Source organism: Macaca mulatta, chromosome 10, assembly GCF_049350105.2.
Source record: "Macaca mulatta isolate MMU2019108-1 chromosome 10, T2T-MMU8v2.0, whole genome shotgun sequence".
NCBI classification, from domain to species: domain Eukaryota; kingdom Metazoa; phylum Chordata; class Mammalia; order Primates; family Cercopithecidae; genus Macaca; species Macaca mulatta.
The window spans coordinates 78,378,010-78,402,070 of NC_133415.1; the positions used below are offsets into that span (position 1 = coordinate 78,378,010).

At 42.7% G+C, this 24,061-nt stretch overlaps 1 protein-coding gene across 2 annotated transcripts in view; it reads left to right on the forward strand.

Moving 5' to 3' along the window:
• The first annotated feature begins 6,272 nt into the window (after positions 1–6,272).
• Positions 6,273–24,061, forward strand: part of GPCPD1 (glycerophosphocholine phosphodiesterase 1) — a 65,970-nt gene continuing 48,181 nt past the window's right edge. The window contains exons 1-4 of one of the 2 annotated variants that reach the window (XM_015149460.3): positions 6,357–6,540; positions 12,584–12,660; positions 16,362–16,458; positions 22,387–22,471. In XM_015149460.3, coding sequence (XP_015004946.1) covers positions 12,612–12,660; positions 16,362–16,458; positions 22,387–22,471 — 231 coding nt within the window. In that variant the 5' untranslated portion in view covers positions 6,357–6,540; positions 12,584–12,611. Of the gene's footprint in view, positions 6,541–12,583; positions 12,661–16,361; positions 16,459–22,386; positions 22,472–24,061 lie in introns of both variants that reach the window. The other variant, XM_077951259.1, reaches the window with a different exon arrangement.

Here is a 24,061-nt window from a genome sequence, read left to right on the forward strand (position 1 = left end):
CACAATGGTAGAAGCTATAGTTGGTGGTTGGTTTAAAAACTCACCGTATTGGCCAGATGCGGTGGTTCACACCTGTAATCCCAGCACTTTGGGAGGCTGAGGCAGGTGGATCACAAGGTCAGGAGTTCAAGACCAGCCTCCCAACATGGTGAAACCCTGTCTCTCCTAAAAATACAAAACTTAGCTGGGCATTGTGGCGGGCACCTGTAATTCTAGATACTTGGGAGGCTGAGACAGGAGAATTGTTTGAACCCAGAAGGCGGAGGTTGCAGTGAGCTGAGATTATGCCATTGCACTCCAGCCTGGGTAACAGGGCGAGACTCCGTCTCAAAAAAAAAAAAAAAAAGATTCTCACAGTAGAGCAATTGTGGAATATCTGAGAATAATAAAAATATTTTCATGAATTGACCAAGAGATAAATATGTGATTATTCTTTTATCCAAATCATAATTAATATTTCTGGGAGAAGAATCAGTGCAAAATGAAGCTGATAATAGCTAAAACTGCCAAGGTAAGCTGTGCTATTACGTAAACATTGTTGGAAGAATCAATACTTTGCAACAAAATATAGACTTGCAAAATTGGACTCATGAAATAATGACCACAAAAGGAAATTCACAATGGTAGAAGCTATAGTTGGTGGTTGGTTTAAAAAATCCGTGTATTGGCCGGGCACAGTGACCCACGCCTGTAATCCCAGCACTTTGGGAAGTGGATGTGGGAGGATCACTTGAGCTCAGGAGTTTGAGACCAGCCTGGGCAACATGGAAAAGCTCCCCTCTACCAAAAATGGTGGGACGCACCTGTGGTCTCAGCTACTTGGGAGGCTGAGGTGGGAGAATTGCTTGAGCCTGGGAGGCGGATGCTTCTGTGAGCTGAGATTGCACCACTTGCACTGCAGCCTGGGTGACAGAGTGAGATCTCATCTCAAAAAAAAAAAAAAAAAAAAAAAAATCACTGGATCATCCTGAGCAACATAGTGAGACTGCATCTCTACACACACACACACACACACACACACACACACACACACACCCCAAATTAGCCAGGCATGGTGATGTGCACCCATAGTCTCAGAACAGAACAAGATCCTGTCTTGGCCAGAACCAGTGGCTCACTCCTGTAATCCCAACACTTCGGGAGGCCGAAGCAGCAGATCACCTGAGGTCAGGAGCTTGAGACCAGCTGGGCCAACAATTCAAAACCCCGTTTCTACTGAAAATACAAAAATTAGCTGGGCGTAATAGTGCACACCTGTAATCCCAGCTACTTGGGACGTTGAGGAAGGAGAATCACTTGAACCCAGGAGATGAAGCCTGCAGTGACCCAAGATAGCACCATCGCACTTCAGCCTGGAGGACAGAGCAAGACTCTGTGTCAAAACATACATCAATAAATAAACCAGTAGCAGCAAAACTTTTACCAAAGATTAATGTCTACAATGTCACAGGCTGGGTGCGGTGGCTCATGCCTGTGATCTCAATACTTTGGGAGGCCAAGGTTGGAGGATAACTTAAAGTCAGGAGTTCAAGACCAGCCTGGCCAACATGGTGAAACTCTGTCTCTACTAAAAATACAAAAATTAGCTGGGCGCCCTAGTAGCACACACCTGAAATCCCAGCTACTTGGGTGGCTGAGGCAGGAGAATCACTTGAACCTGGGAGGTGGAGGCTGCAGTGGGCCAAGATTATAAGACTGCACTCCAGACTGGGTCACAGAGTGAGTCTCTGTGTCCAAAAAAAAAAAAGTCCACTTGTGAATGGTAGGATTCAAGCCCATGTCTGGCTTCTATGTCTAGAGTTTTTTGCATCAATACTGCTGTTTTTTTTTTTTTTTTTTTTTTTTTTAAGAGACATAGCCTCCCTTTGTCACCCAGGCTGGAGTGCAGAGGTACAATCATGGTTCATTGCAGCCTGGACCTCCCAGACTCAAGAGATTCTCCCCTCTAAGCCTCTAGAGTAGCTAGTACTACTGCCTGGTGCCACCATATTTTGCCATATATCTGACGTGGAGATATATATATATATATAATATAAAAATATATATAAAATTTATATATAAAAATATATAAATATATATATATATATATATATATTTTTTTTTTTTAGCTACAATCACTTTTTTGTTGCCCAGGCTGAAATGGTACTGTTTTCTTTCTTTTTTTAAATCAGGCAGCCTCCTGAGCCAGAGTAGGCTCAGACTCCTTACTACAGTTTTTCAAAAAATGATGGCATAAGGTGAGATCCTGTGGTCCTGATTTCAGACAAATGAGGTAACGTATTTCATTATTTAATCAAGTACAAGAATGAATGTTAAATATTTTATATAATTCAAAACATATGGAGCTCTTCTGGAAGTAATCAGGTAAGACCTAAATTGATCTCATTAACCATGTGCTTGAAAAGTTATGGCTGGGAGCCATGGCTCATGCCTGTAACTCCAACACTTTGGGAGGCTGAGGTGGGAGAGTCTCTTCAGACTAAGAGTTCAAGTTCAGCCTGGGCAACATGATGAGACCCCACCTATACAAAAAGTAAAAAACAATTAGCCAGGTGTAATGGCATGGTGGCACACACCTGTGATCCCAGCTACTAGGGAGGTGGAGGTGGGAGGATCGTTTGAGCTCAGGAGGTCAGGGGTGCAGTGAGCTGTGATCATGCACTCCAGCCTCGGCAACAGAGCAAGACCCCACCTCAAAAAAAAAAAAAAAAAAAAAAAGAAAATAAAGGAAAGAAAAGTTAACATTTCACAGAGTGTTGGGAGAAAGGAATATGGGAATGCATTACCTATATTCTAATTATCTATATTCTACTTAAATATCCCAATCAGAGCAGCGTGATTTTGGAGTAATCTAAAATACGTTGCATTATCAAAGAGTTTCTAAGCAAGGCTGTGTAAAATGGCATCTGCAGGAATTCCTTCTTCTCTTGGATGGTATATGCTTCTCTGTCAGTCTTTTTATTTATTTATTTATTTATTTTGAGATGGAGTCTGGCTCTATCGCCCAGGCTGGAGTGCAGTGGCGCGATCTCGGCTCACTGCAACCTCTGTCTTCCAGGTTCAAGCAATTCTCTTGCTTCAGCCTCCGAAGTAGCTAGGACTACAGGTGTGTGCCACCACGCCCAGCTAATGTTTTGTATTTTTAGTAGAGATGGGGTTTCACTATGCTAGCCAGGATGGTCTCAATCTCCTGACCTCGTGATCCGCCCTCCTCGACCTCCCAAAGTGTTGGGAATACAGGCGTAAGGCACCACTCCCAGCCTCTCTGCCCATCTTCTAATGCTACTGGTTTATTCCATATCTTTTAGAATGAGCTTGTCCAACCCATGGCCCAGGGGTTACATGTGGCCCAGGATGGCTTTGAATGCAGCCCAACACAAATTCGTAAACTTTCTTAAAACTTTATAAATTTTTTTGCGATTTTTAAAAAGGTCATCAGCTATCTAAAGTGTTAGTGTATTTTATGTGTGGTACAAGACAATTCTTCTTCTTCCAACGTGACCCAGGGGAGCCAAAAGAACCCCTGTTCTAGACATTCCTGTTTCTGGCCATTGATGGCATCTTTTGAACATGTATAATTCTTCTGTCATTTCAAAAGGATTTAGGGAAGGAGCAGGTCTATTAAACGGAACTATAAACATTAGACCTTGGATTAGGTCTATTAACTGGAACTATAAACATTAGACAAATAGCTTGACTCAATGGTGGTTATAGAAAAAAATAAAGATCTGGCTGGGTGTGGTGGCTCACGCCTGTAATCCCAGCACTTTGGGAAGCTGAGGTGGGTGGATCACCTGAGGTCAGGAGTTCGAGACCGGCCTGGCCAACATGCTGAAACCCCATCTCTACTAAAAAGAAAAAAATTAGCTGGGCATGGTGGCAGGCGCCTGTAATCCCAGCTACTCGGGAGACTGAGGCAGGAGAGTTGCTTGAACCTGGGAGGTAGAGGTTGCAGTGAGCCGAGATCACGCCACTGCACTCCACCCTGGGAACAAGAGCTAAACTCCTTCTCAAAAAAAAAAAAAAAAAAAAAAAACCATTTCAAAAAAAAAAAGAAAAGAAAAGAAAAATACAGATCTGTAAACATTTTAAGGAAACAAACTCTTCTGAAAAAATTCATCACTGAAGTATGACAGAGGAAATTCACTCCAAGCTACGTAGGAAATGTAGGACAGCAGAGTTTAATGGGTAATGGCACATAACCAGAAGGAATTTTAATTCTTTAAGAAATCTGGGATTAAAATGAGTACTATCAAAAAACTATTGCATCCTGAGCCTAGCATAAAGCAGGCACTTAATTATTTAACTGAATGGATGACATTGTCAGAAATTTTCTGGGATTGAATCCAAGCTAAATATCAAATGTGGTAGAGAACATTCCGATTTATAAAACCAGAAATTCTACCTAAAGCTAGAGCTCATCCAATCCAAACACATTTTTAGTAGGCCCATTTTGAACCAGCGTGCAACTCGAGCTATTTCTCTATGTCTTGTTGTAAGAGAACTTCAACATCTCCCAAAAGGTGGTTCTTTTTAGTTGGTTTTCTGTTTTGTTTTGTTGTTGTTTTTGCCAGTCTAGCTGTCACTCAAGTGGGAGAGCAGTGGTGCAATCTGGGCTCACAGCAACCTCCACCTCCCAGGCTTAAGTTATTCTAGTTCCTCCGCCTCCCGCCTCCCAAGTAGCTGGAATTACAGTCGTGCGACCACACCCACCTAATTTTTGTATTTTTAGTAGAAATGGGGTTTCTCCATGATGCCCAAGCTGGTCTCAAACTCCTGACTTCAGGCGATTTGCCCGCCTTGGGCTCCCAAAGTGCTGGGATTACTGGCGTGAGCCACCACACCAGGCCTCTTTTTACTTTTCAATATCTCACTTTATTTAAGTAAAAGCTGCTAATATAAGTTTATATTGGACAGTAACCAGAGAGTAACTTTGATACTGGTAAGGTAACACTGTAAGTTAGGTGAGTTGCAAAGTTTTTTTTTTTTTTTTTTGAGACGGAGTCTCGCTCTGTTGCCAGGCTGGAGTGCAGTGGCGCCGTCTAGGCTCACTGCAACCTCCACCTCCTGAGTTCAAGCAATTCTGCCTCAGCCTCCCAAGTAGCTGGGACTACAGGCGTGTGCCACCACAACCGACTAATTTTTATATTTTTAGTAGAGATGGGGTTTCGCCGTGTTTGCCAGGATGGTCTCAATCTCTTGACCTCCTGATCCCCTCTCCTCAGCCTTTCAAAGTGCTGGGATTACAGGCGTGAGCTACCGCGCCCGGCAAGTTGTAAAGTTTCGTAAGAGAACTTCAAGTGGCAAATGCTGATTAACTTTCTGGAGACCACCAAAGGAGAGGAAAAAAATAAAATTTTTTTTGTTAGGGCTCATTTTTTTAGAAAATAAACTACGACTCTGGCAGGGAGAGTCTGCTTTCAAAAAAGTTCCTTCAAACTTTAATTTGCATACTTGTTAACCTGGGGATGTTGCTAGAGGCAGATTTGATAAGGCAGGTCTGGGATGGTCCTGGGAGTCTGCAATTCTGAGTTCTGGCAGGCGCTACTGGCTTGTCGATCACACTTTGCGTAGCAAGGGTATAAACTCTCATCCAGCTTAGGTGACTTAATCGTTTTCAATTAATGATTTGATCTAAGTGTGACTGTTGTTTTGCAACGAAAGACAGTTTCCAGAAAACATCAGTACTGGTAATTTCCCCCGTTTTCAAACACGGGAAAAAAATACAACTCAACTCTGAATTGTAGCTCCAGGCTCCACAGTCAGTTCTTTCCTTCCCTCCCTCCCTCCCTTCTTTCTTTCTTTCTTTCCGATGGAGTTTTGCTCTTGTTGCCCAGGTTGGAGTGCAATCTCGGCTCACTGCAACCTCCGCCTCCCGGGTTCAAGCGATTCTCCTGCCTCAGCCTCCCGAATAGCTGGGATTACAGGCGCGCGCCACCACGCCCGGCTAATTTTGTATTTTTAGTAGAGACAGGGTTTCACCATGTTGGCCAGGCTGGTCTCCAACTCTGATCTTACGTGATCCGCCCGCCTCGGCCTCCCGAAGTCCTGGGATTACAGGCGTGCGCCATCGTGCCCGGCCCACGTGGGTTATTTCTGAGGCGGCTTTGATGGACCACAGTACACACCTATGACCCCAGGGCAGGTGTCAAGGTGCTGGCGCTGGGGTCGGCTGAGAAGGGCTGCGGGGACACGGGGGATGCCCGGTCGCCCTCGGCCGCAGACGTCAGCCCTTTCCAGGAACGCGCGGGCCCGCACCCCCCGCGCGCGGCTGCCGATTGGCTGGGATGGCGCCGGGCGTGACGTCAGGGCCCGCCCCACCGCCCTCCGGCCCCGCCCCTTGGGGTGGCCTGGCAGTTTGGTCTGGAGCAGCTGAAACCGGTTTGAGCGTAGCCGCTTCCTGCCGCTCGGCGCCGCGGCAGGCCGCCTGGGGGAGCGCTGGCGAGGCGCGTACGGCGGGCGCACGGTACCTCTGCCTGTGGTCCTCGCTCTCGGGCGGGGCGGCGGCGACGCGGACCTGCGGACTAGCGAACCCGGCAGGTGAGGCGGCGAGCCGGGTGCGGGGGCCGGGCGGCCGCTCACGTGGCGGGCCGAGCTGTCAGGGCGTCCCGGGACGCGGCGGGGCTGGGGGCGTCGGGGCCAAGGCGCAGGCGGGGTCCTCGGGCCGGGCACTGCCAGCGGGGGAACGGCGATCGGGCGTTCGCTGCGCTAAACCGGTGGCTGGGACGCACTCGACTTTTATTGTTCACTGCCGCGCTTCCGCTAGGCTGCCTGGGGCTTAGTTCCCTTCTAAAAAATACGTGGAGCATTTGAGGCGTAGCAGGGTAAGTGGAGCATAGGACCACCGCAAATATGCAGAGTACTGAGTCCGGGAACAAAGACACCAGAAATGCAGGTGAGGTCCTCTGGGGACATCCCCTGCCCCACAGCGGCCCCCTGGCTCACCGCCGCTCTCTGTCCCTAAGTTACTCATCGTGTTTTGACAACTGCTTATTTTCTGAAATTGCCTGGACACGTAGTCTAGGACATGCTTGTATAATTCAGTTATTCCAAGAAACCAAAGTGCCTTTCCTAGGAAAAGATTCCAGGAATAATCATGAGTGCCCTCGATACAATTTTTTAGGTCGGCTGCCCCTTCTCTCCAAAGCTCTACTTTTCCCAAAGCTCTTCAGACTGCCTTGCTGAGGTAGGAGAGAGAGCCTCAATCACTTAAGTGTCTTATCAGCCCTCTACCCAGACTCCACTGGCCCGCTGGAAAAGAAATCGGGCATGAATTGTAGAGGATCTTCCACCTTAAGGCAGCTGTTAGTCTTAGTCTGATGTAGACCTGCATAGAGGAACTGATGGAACCGAGCAGGATGTTTGGACCCGATGTTTTTTCTTCACACTCTTCTGTCGCCTCCTCCCATTTCTGCACAGCTCTCACCCACTACTCTACCCCGTCATGCTTCCCCTTGCTACGTTTCTGACGAGTTGTGACTTAACTAAGAAATAAACACAAGGTATTAGTCCTTTTTTTTTTTTTTTCCTCAAAATTCCTAATGTCATGGATACAAATAACACCAAGCAAACAAGAAAACTGCACATGGTGCAATCCATTCCTGATTTAAGAACTAGGGAGAACCGAGAGCTAGAGAAAACCAGTATTCTAGACAACATTTAAATCTGCATAATAACGACATGGGAAAGCTGGACTCTGAGAAATAATGACCACAAAAGAAAACTCATCGTAGCAAAGTGAGTAAAATTTGATACGTACATAAAGTACGTCGATGAATCGAATCTTTATGTATGAGTTGAAACAGGAAAAAAATGTATGAAACATACACATGAGAATAATATCACGATAAAATGAATGGAAAACATTTGGGAAAATGTTACTGCATTGTTTAGAAAGTTGATCAAGGAATTAACTTGGCTTAATTAAACCTATTCCAGAAACACTTTCTTAATAAAGACCCATTAATGTCTTAACATGTTTGATTAAGATATTGGCTTCAAGTATACGGGAATCAGAATGACAGTCACAACTTATCAGAAATGTAGCAAGGGTTGTAGTGATCCTTCACCAAGATGAGCGAAAATTAACTCAGGGAAAGGTAGGCATTTTATATATTACTTTATTTAGCTAGTTAGGAGGATCAAAGCTGCCAAGGCCTAGGAAAGGGCAAGGATAATTGGAAACAGCTTTTTTCCTTGAAAAAATTCAAAGGAAAACAGAGATGTTCCTTTTAGCCAGCAAAACACTTTAGCTAAAAATATCTGACTTTAATTTAGCTCTAAAGTAAATGTCCCTGTACCTTGGTTTACTTCATACCCCTTTTGTTTCCCAGGCTGGTAAATCAGTAGTGTCACGTGTGGGGAAAGTTTGAGGAAAAGAACAGAGTAAAATTTATTTTGTCAGGTAGTGTGAACTCTGAAATTTTTAAAAATGTAGATTACCATGTCATATTTTGCTAATTGCTTGAGTCTTTTAAAAAGGGTTATTTAAATACTACTCAGAATCTCAGATGAGAATGCTGTTTAGTCTTTCTCTTCAAAGATTACAAAATAGATGTTATGGTTTCAAAAACCAAAAAGCAGAGGCCTATCTCAGAAAGTGTAGTCTATATGTGAGGTAATAGGTGAGTTGGTTACATTCTCTGGTCAGCTCATGTGCATACAATGACTAACATTTTTCATCTTACTCTTGTTTTTATGTATATCCAGAACTGACCTTCCCTTTCCAAGTTGGGATTTTTTTTTCCTTGTTTAGAAGAAGATGTATGGGTGGGTGCATACATTTTTTGTTCCACAACACAGTCGTTTCTTTTACTTGGTCACTGCTGTTTTGGTGGTAACTGGATGCCAAAATTGTATACTTCAACACAGCACCAGACTTTTCGCCTCTGTCCATAATCAAGTAAATTGCATTTGGAACAGCTCCCAAGGCTTTTATTTGGTATGGTATCAAATTTGGAGAGGGAGGGCGTTCAGGGTGGAAATCAAACCAGATTGCTTGACTTTGGTAAATCAAGTGGAAGATGATGCTTTGTTGACTTTTGGAGAGGTTTTCTGGGAGGTGTTTTTGTGCTTGTGTATATAGCTTTGTATAGTACACTTACTGCAGCTGTTTACTGCTAAGTTACTGTAGTCACTCTTCTAAACAACTTTGAGAATAAGACTCAGTTTTTATAATCAGTTCATTTCCCTTTTATTAAATTTACTTAAGTTTTCCATTTGCCTTAATGCAGTAGAAATCTAGAGATAATTTTGTACTAGCTGTTGATTTTGGTGCATAGGAATAATATCTGATTTCCATTCGGTTGATTAAAATAGTTAGTTAAAATTAGTCAACAAATAGCAAAATACCAACTATTTAATCATGTATATGAGGTTGTCCTTAGTTGAGAACCGCAACAGTAAACACCAAATGAAAGCGCACCTTATAGGTTAAGATTGAAGTTGGTCATTCAGCCGTTTTGATGGGTGATGGACTATTTGCTCTCTTAAATGTAATTCAGTAACTTAAATGTCAGGCCTTTTTTTTTTTTTTTTTTTTTTTTTTTAAATCGAGACAGAGTCTCACTCCATCACCCAGGCAGGAGTACAGTGCCACAATCTCAGCTCACTGCAACCTCTGCCTTCTGGGTTCAAGTGATTCTCATGCCTCAGCCTCCCAAAGTGCTGGGATTATAGGCGTGAGTCACCGTGCCTGGCCACCATGTTTACTCTTAGATGCAGAAGATAGTATAAGAAATTATTAGAGGCCGGGCGCGGTGGCTCAAGCCTGTAATCCCAGCACTTTGGGAGGCCGAGGCGGGTGGATCACGAGGTCAGGAGATGGAGACCATCCTGGCTAACATGGTGAAACCCCGTCTCTACTAAAAATACAAAAAACTAGCCGGGCGTGGTGGCGGGCGCCTGTAGTCCAGCTACTCGGAGGCTGAGGCAGGAGAATGGCGTGAACCTGGGAGGCGGAGCTTGCAGTGAGCCGAGATCGCGCCACTGCACTCCAGCCTGGGTGACACAGCGCGAGACTCCGTCTCAAAAAAAAAAAAAAAAAAAAAAAGAAATTATTTTGATGAAGGGAAGTCTTTTCTTTTCTTTTCTTTTCTTTTCTTTTCTTTTCTTTCTTTTTTTTTTTTGAGATGGCGTCTCCCTCTGTTGCAGAGTGCAGTGGCGCAGTGGCGTGATCTCGGTTCACCACAATCTCTGCCTCCCGGGTTCAAGTGATTCTTCTGCCTCAGCTTACCGAGTAGCTGGGACTGTAGGCACGTGCTACCATGCCCAGCTAATTTTTGTATTTTTAGTAGAGATGGGGTTTCACTGTGTTGGCCAGGCTGGTCTTGAATTCCTGACCTCATGATCCGCCCGCCCGGGCCTCCCAAAGTGCTGAGATTATAAGGAATGAAGCCACCACGCCCGGCCTTTTTTGTTTCTTTCTTTTTTTTTTTTTTTTTGAGACAGAGTCTCGCTGTGTTGCCCAAGTTGGAGTGCAGTAGCACGAATTTTGCTCACCGCAACCTCTGCCTCCCAGGTTCAAGCGATTCTTCCACCTCAACCTCCTGCGTAGCTGGGATTATGGGTGCCCACGACCATGCCCAGCTAATTTTTGTATTTTTAGTAGAGACAGGGTTTCACCATGTTGGCCAGGCTGGTCGACCTTAGGTGACCCACCCGCCTTGGCTTCCCAAAGTGCTGGGATTACAGGCATGAGCCACTGTGCCTGACCAAAGGGAAGGTTTTCACTAGTGTAGTATTGTGTGTTCTAACCAAAATGGTAGAGTTGCCAAATAGGGAATTTCGTATCCAAATATGACATGACTCCACACTAGTGGTCTTGCGCTCTGTGAGATGAATATTTGACAATGTACATTTATAAATATATATATATATATATCAGTGTTACATTTTATAATTGATGTAAATGTGATGATACATGGTTTATAGCTAACATGGAGCCTGGACTCTTGGCCCACATCTCAACCTGAGCCCATTGATGTTTGGAGCTGGACAATTAATTATTTGTGGAGGGCTGTTCTGTGTATTGTATGGTGTTCAGCAGCACTCTTTGGCCTTTACCCGCTAGATGCTAGGAGTGCCACTCCCAGTTGTGACAACCAGAAATGCCTCCTGACATTACCAGATAATCCCCTGGAGGGCAGAATTGCCTTTGGTGAGAACTGCTGGTATAAATCTATCTACCTTGACTGGGAAGTGTGGTTAATTTTGCGTAGCAGTGTTCATTAAATGACTCGGGGGGAGGGGAGGGAGCAAAGCAGAACTGGAAAAGTGACTATGAAAGGTAGCTAGGCAAGGTACTTTAGAATTGTTTTGTAAGGTAATATATAAATGCAAATGAAATTTAAGCTGGTAATGTTCATGATGCAGAATAAAGATGTGATTGGAATTCTTGTAGGAACATTGGTGGGTTGGGGGCAAAGGTTTTTTTGGGGGGTGTTGGAGAAGTTATGTAGAATATGGTGTGTCTTTGGATGGAGTATGTTTTCTGTCCACTTAAATTATGTAAGTATCTCAAAGTATATTATATGTATGTGTGTATTAATCTATTTTTTATATTCCTTTAGGTATTTAAGTTAGTGGATGGGAAACAGATTCCTTTGACAAGGAAGAAATGAAAAAATTAGCGATAGTTGTTTTTCTTCTCTACCACAGTATTACCCGGGTCAGGAAAGATAGGGTTGAATTCAGAACAGCTGCTTATCAGAAGAGACAGTATGTAGCAAGAGAATCTTGACAACTTAAAAAATAACAAGTTTGGATACTTTGTTTTACAATGTGTATTTCAGGCGTGCATTCTGTCTTGTTTTCTTTTTGGGCATACATTCTTAAAGAATAGCTTTGTAGCACTAGGCTTCAAACTTGCTAGATACTTCCCAAGTAATTGAGTCACTGTATATATAAGGACTCTGAAATTAATCTTTTTTTTTTTTTTTTTGCTCATAATTGAGATTCATTTTCATTTTTTGCTTTAATAAAAGAAAGCTTTATTCAGACTGCGTTTTGTTTTTTTGAAACAGGGTCTTGCTCTGTCACTCAGACTAGAGTACAGTGGCACAATCACAGCTCACTACAGCCTCAACCTCCTGTGCTAAAGTGATCCTGCCACCTCAGTGTCAATCTGTAGCTGGAAGTACAGGCGTGTTCCCCATGCCCGGCTAATGTGCGTGTGTGTGTATATGTATATGTGTGTGTGTGTGTGTGTGTGTGTGTGTGTGTGTGTGTGTGTGTGTGTATATATATATTTTTTTTTTTTGTAGTTATAGGACCTCACTATGTTTCCCAGATTGGTCTCAAACTCCTGAGCTCAAGTCATCCTCCTGCCTCAGCCTCCTTAAGTGTTTGTATTACAGGCATGAGGCACTGTGCCTGGTTTATTTTTTGCTTTTTCACTTGTTTCTTCCCCCTACCCCCACCCTGCACTAAAGTTACTTTAAAACAAACAAACAAAACCCTACCATAAAACTGCAAAGACATTAAATATTGCTTTTAAAAATATAAATGGTTGAAATTGTTTCTTGATGGTGGCTATCTAATGCTAATATTTTTATACTGTAAGTTACTTTTTTTTTTTTTCTAGCACAACATCATAAAAGAAATCCATCAGAATGACACCTTCTCAGGTTGCCTTTGAAATAAGAGGAACTCTTTTACCAGGTATTTTAAAAGTTTTACTTTAAAACAATTAAAATTAAATTAGCATGTTTCTTATCTGGATTACCTTAAATATGGAGTTGCTATTAGAGTGCACCTGATTTTTTAGATGAAAATATCTGTAGGTCCTGCCTGATATCAGAAATGTACTTGGAGCATAGTAAGCACACCAAAAACCTCCTCAAACACTGTCTTGTTCTCATGTTTTCCCAAAAAAGCTGTGAATTTATACTTAACTTTGCACAGGACAGAGATGGTTGGGCTGTGGTTTCTAGGCAGCATTAAAATGAAGGAAACTTTGCTAGTGCAAGAAGTTGGTAGGCCAGGCGCAATGGCTCATGCCTGTAATCCCAGCACTTTGGGAGGCCAAGGTGGGCAGATCACTTGAGGTCAGGAATTCAAGACCAGCCTGGCCAACATGGTGAAACCCCGTCTCTACTAAAAATACAAAAATCATCTGGACGTGGTGGCACGTGCCTGTAATCCCAGCTACTTGGGAGGCTGAGGCAGGAGAATTGCTTGAACCCAGTAGGCAGAGGTTGCAGTGACCTGAGATCATGCCATTGCACTCCAGCCTGGGTGACAGCCAGACTCTGTCTCAAAAAAAAAAAAAAGAAAGAAAGAATAAGTTGGTGAAACAATTGGCTGGGATAACCTTGTTCCTATGTGTGAATATGTTTTTAGCCTCATTGTATTTTTTGCAGTCCCTTAAAGTGCTGTGAGATAATTTTAGTGTAAGATAGCATGTCAAAGCCGTATCACACCTGGGCTCTCATAAAACTGAGGTACCTCTCAGTTTTATGTACTCTGGCTATACAGGCCTTTCAGTTCCTTAAATGTGCTGCATTCCTTCCTCCTTTCTATCCTCTTTTAGGACTTTCTCAAATGCTGTTTCCTCTGCCTAGATCTTTGCCCACTCTCATACTCCCCCTGTTCCTTCTCTCCCCTGTCCCCACTGCTAGCCTCCAGATTCCACTAGGTTAGGGCCAGCCTCCTGATTCCACTAGGTTCTGGCCCTATTTTATAGCATCTCTTGGATATTTTCTAGAATTATTTGAGTGACAGATTGTAAACTCTGTTGAAAACGTGACTTTTTTTTTTTGAGACGGAGTCTTGCTCTGCGCCCAGCCTAGAGTGCAGTGGCACGATCTCAGCTCACTGCTATCTCCGCCTCCTGTGTTTAAGCAATTCTCCTGCCTCAGCCTCCTGAGTAGCTGGGATTACAGGTGCCTATCATGGCGCCCGGCTAATTTTTGTATTTTTAGTAGAGACAGGGTTTCACTGTCTTGTCCAGGCTGGTCTGGAACTCCTGACCTCGTGATCCACCCGCCTGGGCCTCCCAAAGTGCTGGATTACAGGTGGGAGCCACTGTGCCCAGCCTTTTTTTTTTTGAGATGGAGTCTCACTTTGTTGCCCAGGCTGGAGTGCAGTGACGTGATCTCGGCTCACTGCAACCTCGGCCTGCCGGGTTCAAGCAATTCTCCTGCTTCAGACTCCTGAGTAGCTGCGATTACAGGCACCCACCACTACACCCAGCTAATTTTTTTTTTTTAGACAGAGTCTTGCTCTGTTGCCCAGGCTGGAGTGCAGTGGCACGATCTCAGCTCACTGCAGCCTCGGCCTCCCGGGTTCAAGCGATTCTTCTGCCTTAGCCTCCCAAGTAGCTGGGATTACAGGTGCCTGCCACCACACCCAGCTAATTTTTGTATTTTTAGTAGAGATAGGGCTTCACCATGTTGGCCAGGCTGGTCTTGAACTTCTGACCTAGTGATCCGCCAACTTTGGCCTCCCAAAGTGCTGGGATTATAGGCATGAGCCACCACACCCGGCCTGTGCCTGCTAATTTTTTATTTTCAGTAGAGACAAGGTTTTACCATGTTGGCCAGGCTGGTCTTGAACTCCTGACCTAAAGTGATCCGCCAGCTTTGGCCTCCCGAAGTGCTGGGATTATAGGCGTGAGCCACCGCACCCGGCCTGTACCCGGCTAATTTTTTATTTTCAGTAGAGACAAGGTTTCACCATGTTGGCCAGGCTGATCTTGAACTCCTGACCTAAAGTGACGTGCCCACCTTAGCCTCCCAAAGTGCTGGCATTATAGGCATCAGCAAATCACACCTGGCGTTTTTGTATTTTTAGTAGAGACAGGGTTTTGCTATGTTGGCCAGGCTGTTCTCGAACTTCTGGCTTTAAGTGATCTCCAAGCCTTGGCCTCCCAAAGTGCTGGGATTACAGGCATGGGCCACTGTGCCTGGCCCACATGTATTTAGAGCCCTGAAATCTGAATGACTGTCACACTTGGAATTTTAGTTAAGTTTTAGGCAGTCCAAGCTAACAAAATGCTCATGCAGGTGGCTAAAGCTGAGTACAGTTCTAGTCTTACTAGAGCGGTGCCTCAAGCTTGGAATCCCAGCTGTTCTCAGAATGTGGAGGAGTCTGTCTTGAGCCAAATTGGCAGTTGGACTCAGTTCATTATCTTTTTCTTTATGAATTTTAATTGTATTCAGAATGTGTTGATATTTAAGTCAGAGACTTCTACGTACTTTTATCCAAGTGTGTTCTGCTAAATATATAAAATTTAGCAAGAAGAGGTGGTAGCTATATGTTGGCTTTTAAAGTCTATTGATAAGTGTTCAAAAGAAATGATAGTCATTACTTTAGTTAAGAAGTACTAGATTTTGGCCAGGTGGGGTGGCTCATGCCTGTAATCCCAGCACTTTGGAAGGCCAAGGCAGGCAGATCACCTGAGGTCAGGAGTTCAAGACCAACCTAGCTAACATGGTGATCCCATCTTTATTAAAAATACAAAAATTACACAGTCGTGATGGTGTGTACCTGTAATCCCAGCTACTAGGGAGGCTGAGGCAGGAGAATTGCTTGGACCCGGGAAGTGGAGGTTGCAGTGAGCCCAGATCATGCCACTGCACTCCAGCCCAGGCAACAGAGCAAAACTCCATCTCCAAAAACCAAAAAAGAAGTACTAGATTTTCCAACTATGTAAGTCTTTGTTTTGATGGGTTTTTAATTACATTTCTGCTCTCTCATTGAAGTTTTGTTTTTGTTGTTTTTGAGATGGAGTCTTGCTCTGTTGCCCAGGGTGGAGTGTAGTGGTGCGATCTCGGCTCACTGCAACCTCTGCCTCCTGGGTTCAAGTGAATTCTCCTGCCTCAGCCCCCCGAGTAGCTGGGATTACAGACACCTGCCCCCACACGCCCACCTCAGCCTCCCAGAGTGCTGGGATTACAGGTGTGAGCCACCACGCCTGGCCTTGATAATGTTCTTGATGTGAAACTTATTAATAGCTACTGTTTGACTTTCTAGAAAATATTAATGACCCTTTAGAGTACTGATAGACATATAGTGTTTGCCTGTTAAAATTGGAAGCTGTCTTGAAAGCAGAGACTGTGGTTTTATCCCATGTGTATTCTTGGATGCTTGTTACTGGCTCAATGAGTAGTTGAACAGATGAAGAAAACATCCGTATGCCTTCCGCCTTTTCTCTGGCTTTGGTTCTAGAAGGGTGAGTCGAGTTAATAGGCAGGTGTTAGTGAGTGGTAGGTACCTGGGCCCAAACCTATATCTAGTGAGGCTCCTTCATCTCTGCTAAAGGAGGCAGCACATCTGGTTGAACTAATGCAAACTTCCCTACTTGTCCCACTATGACTGATTGTTCTGTTTCTCTGTGACTGATTGTTCTGTTTCTTTAGGAGAAGTTTTTGCAATATGTGGAAGCTGTGATGCTTTGGGAAACTGGAATCCTCAAAATGCTGTGGCTCTTCTTCCAGAGAATGACACAGGTGAAAGGTGAGTATGGAAATGTGAGGTTACAGAATAACTGTGACATTAACCTTAGGATTTTAGGGGCTTTTAAGATATCTTGGTATTTTTTCTTTTAGTTTTAATTTTTATCATCGTTATCACGTTGCATAGTTTTATGAGTGAAATAATTTTACAAAATGTGTGTGGTAAAAACAGGTTCCTTTCTTACCGGTAATCCCCGCCTCTCAACCACTTTCATTTCTTTTTTTTGTAATTTATTTTTTATTTTTACAACTCAGGATAATTGAATACACTTTTACTTCTTGACTGGTTCTTTAGGTACTTACCACCATAATTAGTTAGACAGGGTCTCGCTCTGTCACCCAGGCTGGAGTAGGGTGGTGTGATCCTAGTTCAGTGCAGCCTTGAACTCTTGGGCTGAAGCCATCCTTGCACCTCAGCCTCCTGAGTAGCTGTGACTATAGGCACCCATCACCATGCCTAGTTAATTGTGGGTTTTTTTGTGTGTTTTATTTTTGGTGTGGAGATGGCATTTTTTGTTTGTTTTTTGGGTTTTTTTTTTTTTTTTTTTGGCGCAAAGGTGGTGTCTGGCTATGTTGCCCAGGCTGATCTGAAATTCCTGGACCTGAGATCCTCCCACCTTGCTTTCTTATTTAAAGAAACATTTTGAGGCATTATCATTTGTCTTGTCAATATATATTCTTTTCTTTCTTTTCATTTTTTCTGATTTATTTTTTTAATTGTCAGTACATATTCTTGATAAGAGATCTAATTTTTGTATTTGCTTATAAAAGTATTTCCTTGAAGTATTAGTGTTAAAAGGAGCTGAGAGTGGAACACATACTTAGATATCTTAGCTAAAATAAAGAAATGTATTCACTAGTGGCATTGAATCCATCAGTAAACTTAGTATGGGCCCAGCGGATGGAGAAAGGTAAATCTAGGTGTCAGCCACTCTTCTGCAGTTAAGTGTGAGCTCAGGCAACTGATGTCTGTAGGCCTCAGTTACCTCATCTACACAGTAAAGGCGTTAGCATAAATGAGTGGATGTCAGCAGAGGTGGCACTTACCCCACTGTGGATAGTTGGAAGTGTTATAGGTTTTCCTAAATAGCGTACAAGTATATCCAGTGCCAGATTAGGTGATTGCTAAGGCTCTATTTTCCTGTAGAGCAGCATGACTTAAAATGTGGCCTGTGCACCAGTAGCAGTCCAAAAGACTTTAAAAAAAGTCAATCCATGATGTGAGAAATACAAAAATTGAGAGCAAGCATTTAGAAATGGGTATAGCAGTTTGACTCCATGCATGTCACTGTGGGCACATCTCATTGAACTGGGTATGTAGATGAGAATATTGGTCACCAAACAGGTTGAGTAAAGGAAACAAAAACTGCTGGTCATTGACAGCAAATAGTTTGAGGAGCACTGGTGGTAAAGCAGAGGAAAATAACAAAGGAAGGTAAAACAACAGTAATGGAAGCTAAGGGAAAGAAAATTAAAAAACACAGAACTCCCTTTTTTCTAGTTTGTCACTAGTATCACACATTTTCTCAGCCAATTCTCAGCTCTTCTTATAAGAGTTCTATTGGTAAATTGTATTATTTCAGTAGTATATATTCTTTACTAGTCTTTCAAAGACTAGTATTTCCTTCAAGTGGCTGTTTTTTCTTTGATTTTCTGATCAGCCACTCTGGTCTGAAGTGAAACCTCTTATCTTTCTGAACTTGTCTCTAAAACACACCCTTGCCTGTCCTAAGTCAGTTTCAGCCAACTTGGTCAAAAAGTTATGAACAGGATAAGACACTTAACAACTTTAAGAGGACCAGTTGTTCATATGTTGTGCATGTACAGTGAAATAGAGCTGATTCACAGGTGGCAGATAAACAGTGTTTTACAGGGAGAAGGGAGTAGATGACACAGGAATCCATGTGCCTTTAGACAATATTCATGAGTTTTAGAATTGTGTTTCTTTGGAATTTTAATATACTCTACATCTAAGTCTGCTGTGCCCCTCTCTTTCAGGGAGCGTCTTAAGCTTTCTCTTACCAGCTCTCCCTACCCACAGGCTCATAGCAGCTAGAGCTTTCCTGGAATTTTTTTCTACTTAGAGATAACTTGAAGGTCATGGTATCATTTCCTAATACTGCTGAAGATGTGGGTCACTTGTGGTTTCATTTGCCCTCCTTGTAGATTTTATGGTATTTTGGGAAAGGATATAAGGGCAATTCAGAATTAGGCAGTTGCACTAAACTACTACATGACTATCCGTCTTTCCTGGTTTTGATTTAATTTCATCAGATAATTTTGTCTTCACCAAACAGTGCTGATTCTTTCTTTGAATTTTTTTTTTTGTTGTTGTTGTTGTTGTTTTTTTTGAGACAGAGTCTTGCTCTGTCGCCCAGGCTGGAGTGCAGTGGCGCGATCTTGGCTCACTGCAAGCTCCGCTCCCGGGTTCACGCCATTCTCCTGCCTCAGCCTCCCGAGTGGCTGGGACTACAGGCGCCCGCCACCATGCCCGGCTAATTTTTTTTGTATTTTTTTAATAGAGACGGGGTTTCACCGTGTTAGCCAGGATGGTCTCGATCTCCTGACCTCGTTATCTACCCACCTCAGCCTCCCAAAGTGCTGGGATTACAGGCTTGAGCCACTGTGCTCAGCCTTTTAAAAATTTTTTTAGACAGGGTCTCACTCTGTCACACAGGCTGGAGTGCAGTGGCGTGATTTCAGTTCACTCTAACCTCAAACTCCTGGGCTCCAGTGATCTTCCTGCCTCAGCCTCTCGAGTAGCTAGATGCACACCATCATGCCCAGCTAATTAAAATTTTTTTTATAGAGATGAGGTTTCACTATGTTGAGACCCAGGCTGTTCCTGAACTCCTGGGCTCAAGCTTCCCTCCTGCCTTGGCCTCCCAACGTTCTGGGTGTAAGCCTGGGTTCTGGTTCATTCTTAAATTTGCCACGTTTGCTTAGACAAGTGGAGTAAAAAGACTCGCTGCTTTGCCTTCTTTATCTCTTATTTTCATTTAGTGGTTCTTTACCAGGGATCACATTAGAATCACTTGGGAGGACTTGAAAAAAAATACACATACCTAGATCCTGGAGATTGAGAAATAATGGCTGAGAGAGTGGCTGCAGCACAGTTTTCAAAGCTTATTACTAATTCTACTCTGCACATCTGGGGCTAGTTTCACATGCTCCAACTGTTTTATAGATGAGGTAGTACTGGGAATTTGCCCCCCCCCCCTTTTTTTTTCCTTTTGGGGTAGCAGAAATGGCAACTTTCTATTCTGAATTGAAAGAGTCTGCCTGGAAACCTCTGTTGAAAAGAATTCTGAGGCTTGTTGGGGAAAATTAGGGAACATGTGCCAAGCATTTGCTATTCTTTTTTTGTTTTTGTTTTGAGATGGAGTCTCACTCTGTCGCCCAGGCTGGAGTGCAGTGGTGTGATCTGGGCTCACTGCAGCCTCGGCCTCACGGGTTCAAGCGATTCTCCTGCCTCAGCCTCCTGAGTAGCTGGGATTATAGGCACATGCCACCACACCTGGCTAATTTTTGTATTTTTAGTAGAGATGTGGTTTCATCATGTTGGTCAGGCTGGTCTTGAACTCCCGACCTTGTGATCCGCCCACCTCAGCCTCCTAAAGTGCTGGGTTACAGTTGTGAGCCACCATGCCTGGCAGCATTTGCTATTCTTGCTTTAAAGCAGTGATATTTATTTATTTATTTATTTATTTATTTATTTATTTTTTATTATACTTTAAGTTCTAGGGTACATGTGCACAATGTGCAGGTTTGTTACATATGTATACATGTGCCATGTTGGTTTCTTTAAAGCAGTGATTTTTAAAAATGTACATACCTTAATTAAAAAATACTTTATTGCTAAAAAATGATACAATCATTTGAGCCTTTAGTGAATTGCAATCTTTTTGCTGGTGGAGAGTTTTGTCTCGATGTTGGTGGCTGCTAACTGATCAGAGTCGTGGTTGCTGAAGGTTGAAGGACAGTGTCAATTTCTTAAAATAAGACAATGGGCTGGGCGCGGTGGCTCACGCCTGTAATCCCAGCACTTTGGGAGGCCCAGGCGGGCGCATCATGAGGTCAGGAGATTGAGACCATCTTGGCTAACATGGTGAAACCCTGTCTCTACTAAAAATACAAAAAATTAGCCGGGCATGGTGGCGGGCGCCTGTAGTCCCAACTACTCAGGAGGCTGAGGCAGGAGAATGGCGTGAACCCGGGAGCTGGAGCTTGCAGTGAGCCGAGATTATGGCACTGCACCCCAGCCTGGGTGACAGAACGAGACTCCATCTCAAAAAAAAAAAAAAAAAAAAAAAATGAGGTTTACCACATTGATTAACTGTTCCTTTCATTGAAAGATTTTTCTGTAGCATGTAATCACCGTAACAGATATAATAATAACAAAAAAGTTTGAAACATGAGATTTGCCAAACTGTAACATAGACACGAAGTAAGCACATGTTGTTGGGAAAATGGCACTGATAGACTTGCTGGACTCAGGTTTGCCACAAACCTTCAATTTGTAAAAAACACAGTATCTGTGAAGTATAATAAAGTGCAAATACAGTGAGCTATATCTGTATTTAATTTAGGAGCTAAGATTGTATCAGAGTGAGGACAATGCCCTAAAACCTGTCTTAGCAGAACCAGGTAGGGTTAAACTACTCATACTGAATTAAGGTTTGGTTAATGGTCTATGACAGGGATTCTCAAAGTGTTCATAAAAGTTACCTGGAGGTGGCCGGGCATGGTGGCTCACGCCTGTAATCCCAGCACTTTCGGAGGCTGAGGCGGGCGGATCATGAGGTCAGGAGATTGAAACCATCCTGGCTAATGCAGTGAAACCCCATCTCTACTAAAAATACAAAAACAAAATTAGCCAGGCATAGTGGCGGGTGCCCGTAGTCCCAGCTACTGGGGAGGCTGAGGCAGGAGAACAGCATGAACCCGGGAGGCGGAGCTTGCAGTGAACCGAGATCGCGCCACTGCACTCCAGTCTCGGAGACAGAGCGAGACTCCATCTCAAAAAAAAAAAATAAAAAAATAAAGTTACCTGGAGGCTTGTTAAAATACAGATTACTGGGCCCCCACCCCCAGAGTTCCTAATTTAGTAGGTCTGAGTGGGGCCTGAGAATTTGCATTTCTAAGACGCTCCCAGCTGCTAATGATGATCTGGGACCATGCTTTGGATACCACTGGTTTATTATTTGAAGCTAAAAATGAGTTACAGTAATGAATTGTAGTGAATTCTTGACCTTAAGGCAGCTGTTGAGTCAAATCTTTAGTTTCTGTTAGAATAACATAGTTCAGAGAAAGACATTGGCCTGAAACAAGGTACAGGTTCTGACTGCTTGTCTAAGGAATAGCCAGAGCCTGGGTAGAACAGTTTAGAATAAGGGATAGTCAAGAACAGGAGTGTAATTCATGTTTATCTCTCATTTGTAACACAAAATCTGTGACCCAAAGTCTCTTATCAGCCATGTAACATCCCTCACTAAATGGGAAGTCAGAGAAGATTCTGACTGTGGCTTCCACTTTTGTATGACTTGAATTTTCTGTTTGGAAACTTATCCTGGCTCTTTATATGGCTGGTTCCTTCTCATCATGTAGATCGCAGCTCAGACAGCGCTTCCTCATTAAAACCTTCCTTCCTTTTAAAAGCCTCCTCCAAAACTTCCTTGTATCTATCTTTTTTGGTTATTTTTCTATCTACCCACACAGCAAAGGAAGCTCTTTGAAGATGAGGCTGTTTCTGCAATATGTACTCCTGTGTTCCCATTGCCTGCTACAGAGTAGGCCTGTAAAATTTTGTGTAGGAATAAATGAATGATATTGGTCACATGTTTTATTTGAGGGTTTTTGTGAATTAAGAAGTCTTTATGCACTGTAGTTTGATATTGATGCTGCTGCTTTTAATTTTCTTTCTTCACAGCATGTTATGGAAAGCAACCATTGTACTCAGTAGAGGAGTATCAGTTCAGTATCGCTACTTCAAAGGGTACTTTTTAGAACCAAAGGTATGTTTGCTTTATCTAGTTTCCAATTTCTTTAGCACTTCCTTCAAAAGCAACTCACTTAAGTTTGAAAACGTTCAAATTAAAATGCATTTGCTTTGGTCAAATAAGGAATAGAACTCTTGATTAATAAAATTTACCAAAACCAAGGAAGTAGCCACTTCAGAGGCAGATGATGTCTGCCATGGAATTTTAAAAAGACGTAGTAAGTATGTTCTGCAATATTCTTATGAAATTGGTTTTAATGTGTTCTCTATAAGTGTACATTTTCAGTAACTTTTGTAAACTAGTTAGGGACCACTTGCAGAGGTTTTACTTTTGGTTTTGTTTTTTAATCCTTGTGTGGTGTAAATACATTTAGAGAAGTATATAGCCTGTTTTAAGTGAGTAATTAAAAAAATTATTTCACAGCAGCCATCTCTTAGTGGCTGTATTAACTCTGATCAAAATTTAATTGATTCTTTTTAGATTTTTTCAAAGATGTTATTGATAGACCCCTATCTTTTCTGGAGGCCTTTGGGATTATCTATTCTAAATCTGCCTGTTCACAATTCATTATTTTGGGATTGCTTTCATATTCAGAAAAGAAAAAAAAGTTAATCCTTTTCCATTTATTCTAAAGATACTTATTTGCTGAAAGGATTCTTTTCCTTCAGATTTTTACCTTTGACACCCTTGGGCTGCATATGAACAAGGGTTTAGGCAGGGGTCTAGGAAACAAATCATGGATTAGATCTTGTTAAAAAATGTATTTCCTTTGGGAGTCATTAAGTGTTTTTGTTACATGTGAAAAATGCAAGCAGCCACTGTTTCCTCATTCTCTTAGCCACCATTATACAAAGAAAAGAGAAAAAAATGACAAACCCACTTTAGCTGTCTTTTGCACCTATTACGTTTCTTATTCCAAGAATATTTTGTGAATACCCAGTAATTGAACTTAAATTACATTGTGGTTGATCATTGTGTTGGCTTTTCTTGACAATGGTTTCAGTTTAACTTAAGAAAAGGGCATCTCATTGATTTGGCATGGGGTTATGCATCATGGTAAAGTTCTTTAGTATAACTTAAGCAATTATGTGTAAATACGTAGGTCATAGACACAGCAGGCTTACCTGAGGATCCTGGTGTATGAAATTTAGCTTTGTAATATGTGAAAGCAACTAAATTTTACTTAGAAAGGGGAGTATGGACGAGAAAGATGATAATGAGTTATTTGGGCATAGTTTTCTAAAGTAAGACTATTGTCAACACAGGTCAAATTAAGCCAACCTAAGTATTTATCCTCTTCATTGAAAATGTAACCAAAAGCAGCAGATCAGTCCAAAATACCTTTTGAAAAAATTGGCAAGAAGTCTGCTTAACAGTAAAAACAAGTTTTTCCCCTTGTAATACTTGCAAAAGTTTACAGTATGTGTTGGTGAGTGTGTTTCTTTAAGTAGGTGCTCTGTATCGTGTACACATGTACCGTGTGATGCAGGGGCTGCCACGGTAAGTATGTTTTTCATGGAATCGAGTAAATAGCTACATAAAATCCCATGCATATGGCTACAGTTTTTTTCTCCACATGCCAGCTTAATGTGACACTTTAAAAAA